Source organism: Diorhabda carinulata, chromosome X (assembly GCF_026250575.1).
Source record: "Diorhabda carinulata isolate Delta chromosome X, icDioCari1.1, whole genome shotgun sequence".
Taxonomy (NCBI): domain Eukaryota; kingdom Metazoa; phylum Arthropoda; class Insecta; order Coleoptera; family Chrysomelidae; genus Diorhabda; species Diorhabda carinulata.
Window position 1 is genome coordinate 35,185,077 of NC_079472.1, and position 10,030 is coordinate 35,195,106.

Here is a 10,030-nt window from a genome sequence, read left to right on the forward strand (position 1 = left end):
ATATCTTCTTGATATAGGCTTGTGAAGCCAAACCGATTCTCCAAACATTATACAATCTATATAAAACTTATTTTGAAAAGGTGTTGCTTTTCTGACATTATTCTTTCAATGTACAGTATTGAAATTATTAAAATTTTCCAGTTTTTTTAAAACACTTTCCTTCGCTACGCTACGGATTATGAGGACTTTCAAGATGTGCAACTTCTTTCTAGTTGTCAAGTATAATCTAGTTCTAAATAATGAATTTAATATGATACAACAAATAGGTCACTATTAGTTATATTACTTATAATTGATAAATTTACAATTAATTTTGAAATAAAAATTTCAAGCTTTACAGTCGTCTTTCACGGAATTCCAAACAGCATCCTGGAATTTCAAACTACTTCTTCTAGTAATTGAATTTTGACAAGACGCTTGTAAATGTTCTTTCATACAGTTTCTCATTTTTGGAATAATCCTGAAAAAAAGTGATAATTTTATAGCAATGTTCCATATATTCAATTTCTGCGACAAAATTGAGAAGACTGTCTATATAAAATTATAATGGGTATTGCTTGTAAAAAAATACCACAACTAACCCTCTTCGGAGATATCATACATAAAATGTGGTGAGTAAAATTTTATTTTCCTTCCAACTAGTTTTCCAATAAGTGAAGATAGAAATTTGAAATTTTGTAAAACGAGTGTTAAATTATAAGAAGCTTAAATTGAAGTCGAAGAAAAATAGTAAACTAAAACATATTCACGCATAATGCACGTGACTAGGGTTGCAAACACCCAAATCGAGCATGTAACAGGACCGTACTTCGCACTTAAGAAATAATTTGCGTTTTCATACAGCAGATTAATAATAAAAATTATATATAATTATGCATAATTATTATTTCAAAAATTTACTTTGTGAACGTAAAGTTTGGAATAGATACAAAGTGAACGGCTGGAACACATTCATTTAAAAATTTAAAAATATGTATATTGAAACATTAAAATAAAATCTTCATTGTCTAGCTCAATAAACACATTATCTTATTTCCCTTCAGATGACATTTAGCTTCTACTGTCGTCAACAAGGAACTCAACTTGTACATCAATGACAATGTCTTCACTCCACATTCTGGTTTCAACCTTTTCCTGGACATTTTCAATACACTTTTTCCACTTATCAAGTGTAATTCTTTAATAGCTTCATGAAAAATATTTCTAATGTTTTATTTCAGTAGACGCTTGAAGAAGATACTGTTTTAGAAATAGTCATCAACAGTCTTATCACCATTTTCTTGCATTTCATTTTTATACATTTCCACAATCATTTGTTTTTCACTATCGTTGAAATTAAGCGTTTTAGTTTTCTCCTTAAGCGGGGAGCTAATGTCAACAACTTCTTTATTTGTCTCCATGTCAGATATGTTTAAGAAAATTATGCAACAGACAAATATAAACAATCTCACTGCAGTACAATGTACTACATCTGATCTAATAGCTTCTTCAGCGATGATGCCGATTTTAATTTGTGGTATATTATGGTGCCACTGATTGGGACCAATAACGATGCCACGCCACCGTTCACTTTAGATGTTCACATGCTGATCACGCACTTATCATTGTTTGGTCTACTATTTTTCTTCTATAAATAGATAATAGCAACCTTCGCCAAGTCTTCTTTTCGGTATTAAGTTTTTAAACTATTACTCGGGAAATATTATCTTTGCAATTCTAAAACAATGTGTCCATGACCTCATCAGCTGGAAAAACGGCGGGCCCACATTCCTCGTACTAAGTCCATCATTTCAACTGGGGCTTTCGTTATGGAAAATAATCGTGTACCGTATCTACTATGACAAAACAACCAGCTTAGATTACGATTGAAGGTATCCAAACATTTTTTGAAATTTTAATACGAGTGAGCTTTTCATCCACTTTGCATATAACTAAGTACGAATAAATCTTTTTAGGAATAATGGTAAATGGTGTACGACGTTCAGCATCATCCTTGTTCATATGGCTAGTTTTCCAATTAACGAGCTCTTACGAATAATTTCGGTTTTTTTAACTCTTCGAACAACGAAAAGGAGAACAGAGTGTGAATATTAAAACTAATTTTTTTGTCATATTTGTGTGATATTTTGACAGATAGTATATATATACACACACAGATTTCGTATTTATATTAATTTGACTGAATACAAAGATGTGTTCGATAATACTTTTATATTAGTTATCAATTGAATATCGAAATAAATATATGAGCATACTTACGAACAGAAAAACGATTTGTATGAAACTTGATGTCTAAATTCATCCAAAGAAGTTTTAATTTCAACGCAAGGCTGGAAATCTATGAAATTCCTTCTCATAAAACATGGATTAAACAATTCTAGAAGAGACAAAGCTTTCTTTATTATTTAATTAATATAAATGTCGAAATATTCATTTGTGAACCAAAAAAAAAAAACATAAATAAAACAAAATTTTAATACCTGGATGGTCCCATAAGAACACCTTTTAACCGAAAGATAACGATATTAATTGAAAAAATATCAATGTATTAGAACGTATACCTCTACAAAACATATGTATTTGAAATTGAAAGGTTATTCAGTATATTTCAAAAAATATGTTTCGACGTCTTATTCAAATGATTACTCAAAATCATAAGCAAAGCCGTTAAAACATGTTTTTTCAATCATGTATTCCCACTACTACTAGGTCAATAATGTAAGCTTTTGTTACTAAATTGATTACTCGATATTAAAAGATTTTGCATCTTTTCCCAAATTTTGATTCATAATAAATGATTTACAAAAATATACCATTTTTCTTTAACTAAACTTCATTCCCCTAGTCGTTATTTCAAAAAGTTTTGTAAATCGCACAATGTAAAAAGTTGTAAAAAAACGTCGTGATGTTCCAGTTAAGTGTTTAGTGAAGTCATACAGCAACAAAGCAAAATTACGTCAGTTTCGACACAAAGAACAATCCAAAAAAATACTGAAAAGAGAGAACATACAATAAAGAAAGCGAAAATCAAGCCAAAATAGCTGCATGTAGCTAAAAAAAGTTTTATTCCATGAAGATAATCAATCAGCTCACAAATATGTTACAGCTATAGCCAAAATGAAATATTTGAGGTTTAAATTGCTGCTTCCAGTACCCCATTCATTAGATATAAATCCCTGAAGATTTTCGTTTCGATTCGATTTCGATAATATGATATCGACAGTTGATGATTTATTATAAGTATCGAAATTAGTAAATACAGTTATGAAAACTGATATTTTTCAAAAAATGCTTATTTTTATTAGTTGGACGGGTACTTCTTGAAATTAAGAATTTCCAAATTATTCATTATTCATGATAATGATAATTATGATGATTAAGCTTTAAATCTTTACGAATAATCAATTTAAAAGTTAATCTATAGATAGTTTATAATTAATACAAACTACTTTCTAAATTTTTTATACTAGCTTTGCAAAACAACCGTTTTGTTACCTTGCTTTTATTGTACCCTGTAGAAAAATTTGTGAAAACTTACCAAGAATTTCTTCAACAGTAGATTGGCATGTTTGTTCAACCATAACTACTATTATTTTCTCTACCATAGAGGAAAAATCTTTAGAATTTTCTTGCAGGAAATAAGAAATTAAGTCAACAGCAGGTTTAGAGCACTTTTTCAAGTTTTTCCTTAGAAGCGAGCATATAGTTTCATCTCTAAAATTAATTTCTTCAATACATTCTTCTATTTGGTCTTCTACGGTCTACAGAACACATAAATATCGGACTCAGAATATAGAGTTTCGTAACTTACATTCATTTTTTCGCCAATATCGAGAGACTTTGATCTAATTTTGTTACCTAATGCTATAAAATTCGATAGTACGGTTATATTGATCTTTTCCTCTAATAAATTCATAATCTCTTTAAAATCTTCTTCGGAACTACTGCTTCTGTCCGCATTCACATATGCTAGAATACATCATTCCATTTACTATGTGAAAATTATATTTATTCATGAGTGAAATCAAAAGGTTTGCCAATAAAACACAGAAATACAAACCAATAAAGAATCAATACTCATTTTAAAATAAAAATACGAATGGATACCATACCGATCTGATACTATACTTCGAAAGATTTTTAGGTAAAAGGAGTACGGATATTCCATGTCGAAAAGGGGTAAAATCTGTTATACCATGTAAACCGAGCTATGGATATACAAATTGAAGTATTCAGATAATTTCATTTATAAACTAATTTGATCCATCCTTGTTGGTTCACAGCGTAAGCTTTTTCAGAATTTTCGCTCCTGTAGCATCAAACAGTTTTGTCCACTTTCTACCCGTTTACGTTTGCATACCGATTATTCATACGTACTAAGAAGTCTTAGCTGATTCTATTCTAAGCTTCTTCCAACAGATTTCACTCGAAGCTTTTCTCTTAATAAGTGCTCCTTCTAATCGTATGTAATCTTTTTGCCCATTTTGCTATTTTATCTTCTTCGAAAATACATCTTAACAGGTAGATAAGCTAACAGGTGAAAAAGAAAATTGTGTGATGCTCATGCAAAAAACAACTTAAATCTATAAATGTTTTAAAACCTTACCTAAAATAGCGAAAAGAACGGTGGCAAATACTAGTTTTTTCATTGTGTGATATTTTTTCAACTGCCTTTGTTCTATCTCCATCCAATTCTTATATATTGTTATGATAAGAGAAAGACCACTCGTTAATTACTTATTAATAGCTCTTATGCTGTGTATGGTAAAATAAAGAACAGAAATACATTTTGGCTTGATAAAATTCTGCACACAAGTCATTTTATTTTACTACGATAAAATTAAAACTTTTATAATGCAATAGTAAATAGCAATGGAAAATTATGTTAAGACTCTATAGTCTACGCATTAACCCACCAATTATTAATTGAAATGTTGATAATATAATAACTAAATTAAGTCCTAGATCATAGTACAATCAAATGACCAAAACCCGGAATGCAATAATAAATCAACTAGCCAAATTCCATAATAGTTTTTCACATGAGCGATTTGATTTGAAATGTGTTCTTTATAAAGAATATACCACAGACACCTAGACCAAATCCTCGCCCCCTTCAAAATGCATTCATTAGAAAACAATGCATTCCTACCACCCCCCTCTCATGCTATTTCTGCTCGTTCTCCATCAATCTTTCATTGCTTTAGTATCAGGCAGTGTCAGGCTATCCTGTTCTACTTGACTGGATAGTTGGTCGTGAAATGTTTTAATGATTTTGGGATCCCTAAGCCTTAGCAACACTTAGCGTCCATTTGCCGCATACGAATCTCACAATAGCCGCACTAAAAGTGGAGTCATCGGATCCATATGTAAAACATCATCTCTTTTCGCATTTTTTTCTTTAATTATATCAGATCTTTCTATCACCTGGAACTTACAAGCAGCTATAACCTTTTAATAGTTTTCCTCGTGTTACGTTTAATTGTTTTAAAGGTGAGTTGACAGTGTATATTTTGGTACCAGGCGGTCACAAACTAATATCCTTGAACTGCTTGAAGTAAATTTTCTTTTGTACACCAATTTTAAAATTGGAGTCCGTATTTTTCAGCATTGGGAAGAATCGTATAAAGTAACTAGTTCTTAGGTTTCTTTTCTCGTAGTGCGCAAGCTGATTTGCTGTAAATGGAGGCGGAATGTTGCAAATTACCACGTAATTCCAATCCTCATTTGCAGAGTTTATATGAGGTGGGGATGAAATAATTTCTGGAGATAAGACAACATTTGTATTTTCGTTTTTTGTATGTCTGCGTTGATATTGACTTTTTTACTGTTTGTTGTCTATTGCTGATATTTGTCTTATTCTCTACCAAACTTCTTGATCTAACACTTATTTGGTGATTCGTAAACCTGGACTCGAGCAGTTCAATCATGATTGTCCATAAAACTAGACTAGAGTAGACTCTAGAGTCATGCTAAGTACTCGTTTTGTCTTCAGTTTTCTCGTTGAGTGTGTCTTTTGTGGCCTATAAAAGGAACCAATTCAAAGCAAATTATTTTTTTGGTTGTTTTGTTCACAGTTCTGATTGTGGTGTACTTGCTTTATGGATTTCGCGTAGATAATTCATCATCTGGATGTTGGAGTGGGTCTTCAGCTCTCCTAAAATCCCTTTTTTGGGGTTTTCTTAATTACATTTTGGATCCAGTTCTCGGTAGATATGATGTACCAATGGGCATTGAATAAACAATCTCTTCATTTCAACGTAAAGACTTATAATTTGAAATCAAATTCGTATCTGTTGGAGCCGGATATTCAAGGGGTTACGTAAAACTGCAGCTGAAATCTTTGGGTTTATGAAAGTGAATAGTTTCTCGCAGTTTGTCATTAAATTTAAATAACACCTATTTGTGGGTCGAACTACAAATACCAAAATAGATTTATTCGTTAATTGAGTCCTATTACTACATTCACGACACGCAAAAAAGTAGCATTGACCACATTCTTATAGTTTTGACAACATTGTAAGTGATGCAGAGTTTGTCAACATCTATGTCTTAATGTGTCTCGTTATAGAATGAGATAATTTCTTCTTTGGATCGGGAACCTCTTTTGAAGATTATATATGCTTGCTCATGTATTTCCCGTTTTTCGTAAGCTACTAAATGTAAACGTTTTATTGTTCATGATACTAAAGCATGCACTACTTTTTGGAGTTACAAAAGTTGATGGAAATCTGAATTAACAGATTTGTCAAATTTTTTTCGTTTTACAACATTAACAACAACAAAAAGAACAACTTGAATTCATACCGAGCGGAATTCAAAAGTTAAATGGGTTTTTCTCATTCGCAGCAGGAAATTTTTGTTCGGTGTGACATGATGTTTTTACCAGAACTGGTCAGGTTTTTGGGAAAATAGAAGCAATACGCCAAGGCATTGTGCTCCTATTTATACGCATCCACCACAAAATTGGTATTGGTACCTTGTAGTACGCAGATGTGTTTCTACTCTGTAGGCTACTAATTGACCCTTATTCGGTAAAATCGGATTAAATCAGTCAGACATCGGCAAATTTAGTCTGCATTTGCATTGCATCTTCATGCATTCATTTCACGGAAGAGAGTAGAAAAGACTACAGTCAATGCAACTGGTCTCTAAGCCACGTTGACTTGAGTTTTCCTCAACACGAGTCAACCCGGCTTATCCGAGTAGCACATCACTAGAATAGTCGTTGGGGGAGTTTTTATTTTAATTCATAAGAGATTATATGCATTTTTTATCAGACTTTTCAAAATAAAAATCTAACAGATAGTTGTGTCATCACTATGAAGGATATGTAGATTCTGTCAAGAATTTGTTACTGTTGTACTGGATATACTAAAAATAAGCGAAAGCACTGTCAATTTGAATCCAACAGTGGGTGTAAATATGCATCTAAGCCGTTGAAACAATAATTATAACATGGGATGTTTTATAAAATAACCCTGTGACTAAATGTCATTTTTATCACAAATGGTTATTTTCAAAACATAATTTATTAATTCAAACATTTCCACGAATTAATAAAATTTTGATATGTAATGAATAATTTATGCATGAGAAATTCCTAGTTTTTTCATATTTTAGGTATATAAGCAAAAATATGATAAGCTTTGATCTCGTTTATTATCAACTTTCATAATATTATATAAAATTAATAATTCTAGAAGAGGTTATCATTTATTAATGGAATCTACCATTAATAAACACATACTTTTAATTGTGATAAAATAATCCATATATTAAAATATTTACTGGAATAACATTCAATTCTATTTTTCTTATTTCGTTTCGTTAGTTGTTATAATCCAATTTGCTTATTTAAGAAGCTCGTACAATTTAACATTATCTCTTCGACTATCGCGTGAAAAAGCTTAGCTGAATATCGAGAGGGATTACACCAAGTGCCCAATGCAGTTAGGATCCTGTACGAGCACCTTTCATAAAGAAACAGCTTACAAAGTAACCTAGTCTAATATTCAGGCAGCGAAACTCAATATGTTAGGCAAAACCAATCTGTATGGTTTGGGTTTCGATCGAACTTCTGATAGGTCAGTCGTGTCTCACTTGGAATTATCAAAGTCCGATCAGGCGCTTTGACCTAGACCTTTCGACGTCACTAGGCAAACTGTGAGAGCTGCCAAACTATTTGAACCATTTGAACATTGAACAGATGACGTGGTCTACAGTTTTTTCCTCCTCTGTGCTCTTGTGGCACTCCAGATTGTTCGTGATGCCAATAGTTTGGAGATTACATCTTAAATGACCATTTGCGGTTAACAATCTAGTAATCCAATCAAACTGCCTTAGCTTGTCTCATGCTAGGTGTCTCTATCCATCTCCGCAGAGCCTACCTTGCAAGCTGACCATTAAGAGATGTAACAACAACATTTTTGGCTACCCCAGAAATGGGTTCTGGGCCCATTGGTGGATTTGATGATCCCAATCTGGCAAGTGAGTCCGCTTCGTCTTTGCACTTGTTGTCCAAGTTACTGGACAAGCGCTGATTCTTACAGCCATCACTTACCAGCTTTTGTAGAACTTCGATCATACCGTTTCAACTGCTTATAATGCAGCTCTGTGGTCTGAGCAGATTGAGACTACTGTCGTCGATTAAGTATCGTGCGTCCACATTACATCACATCGAATACCTTGGCTTGGAGGTTGTTCTCCAATCGAAAAATATCGCTTATTTTGGGTTGTCCTCATTTCCAGAAAAGGAACTGCTAAGCCCTTTAATAGTCGCAACCTTCCTGTGAAAAAAAAATAAACTGAAAGGGTATTCTTCCAGGAATAGATTTCTCCAAAAAAATACTTCCAACAAACTACAAGAATAAGGACACATGTCATATCTCATTTATAAATTATCCTTACTTCTTGAATAAAGAGTGTAGTATAAGTTATATTGGTAAAAACCAAAAACTTTATGTGTACATTTTCGTTTTTTTCCCTTATTTCTTTCCTATCGTTCATTTTTTTGACTATTTCTCTCTCTGAATCGAATTCAATTCCGTTTAAGGTATAATAATAGGCTCCTCATCAATAAAGTTTTAGCTAGTTTACAGTAGAGTAGTTGGTTCCTTTTTATAAACAACATATTATCTTTTCACCAAAAAATTAACCGAAAGAGAGAGCTACCACCGAATCATCGTCGCCAGACAGCGAAAGTAATTATAATGACTATATAGTAAAAGAGAGCAATCCAATGAGATTCATTAAAGGACTAGTGATCTTTGCAAGCCCCTGTTATGAAACAGCTTGCTCTTTCCATCGGAACGCCAGCACGTGTTGAACTTACTACTATCTACAGAATTGACCGGCTTGAGTCACTTTTAGAAAAAATCATTCATTTCAGTTTCAAACAAAATATTTTCTCTCTAGAGCAATTATTAAAGCCAATTGCATTCCTTGATTTGTTCCAATCCAAATTTGGGTACCGCCAGATGACTAGAAACTATTAGGTTCTATGATATTTGGATCTAAATGTCATCAAAAAAGTTTGAAAACACGATAGGTTTCTTCTAGGAGATCCTCTCTGGCTTTTGCCGTCTAAAAAGTTTTACGAGAACAAAATCTGACGAAATCGACATAATCGTCCCAACGGAATGAATAGCCCTCGTCTAAACAGAATGACCGATGGTATTCATGACGTAGATACTAACGAAATGGATTCTACTAATAAGAATCCCAATGAAAAAGAATAGAATAAGATTACAAGAAGAATATAACGAAAACGATTCTGGAGATCCCCAGGTTCTGGGAAATTCGAGAAAATAGCCGATCCTCTGGGATCTAAAATAAACAGATCGAATAGATGGTTAAAGGAAAAGAAATCAGGAGTAAAATACTCTCAATTTTAAAAACAACTATGCACAATACACAATGATCTTCGGGTCCAAATATCATCAAAAAGATTCAAAAACACGATAGGTTTCTTCTAGGAGATCCTCTCGGGCTTTGGCCGTCTAAAAAATTTTACGAGAGCAAAATCTGA

General features: G+C 32.5%; 1 protein-coding gene across 1 annotated transcript; it reads right to left on the reverse strand.

Annotated features, from left to right (window-relative positions):
- Positions 1 to 263: 263 nt before the first annotated feature.
- On the reverse strand, positions 264 to 4,779 carry LOC130901261 (uncharacterized). Its single transcript, XM_057812483.1, has 5 exons — positions 4,607 to 4,779; positions 3,812 to 3,969; positions 3,539 to 3,761; positions 2,260 to 2,377; positions 264 to 460 (listed from the first exon to the last, which is right to left on the reverse strand). The coding sequence occupies exons 1-5, from the start codon at positions 4,686 to 4,688 to the stop codon at positions 328 to 330; spliced, it is 714 nt and encodes a 237-aa protein (XP_057668466.1). The 5' UTR covers positions 4,689 to 4,779; the 3' UTR covers positions 264 to 327.
- Between the last annotated feature and the right edge of the window lie 5,251 nt (positions 4,780 to 10,030).

What these genes read in the sequence shown, in the direction of transcription:
- LOC130901261 (XM_057812483.1), bottom strand. Translation starts at nt 4,688, where the DNA reads ATGGAGATAGAACAAAGGCAGTTGAAAAAATATCACACAATGAAAAAA. An exon ending in CGTTCTTTTCGCTATTTTAG is followed by an intron (nt 3,970 to 4,606) that starts GTAAGGTTTTAA and finishes GATGTATTCTAG; the next exon opens with CATATGTGAATGCGGACAGA. An exon ending in TACAAATCGTTTTTCTGTTC is followed by an intron (nt 461 to 2,259) that starts GTAAGTATGCTC and finishes ACTTTTTTTCAG; the next exon opens with GATTATTCCAAAAATGAGAA.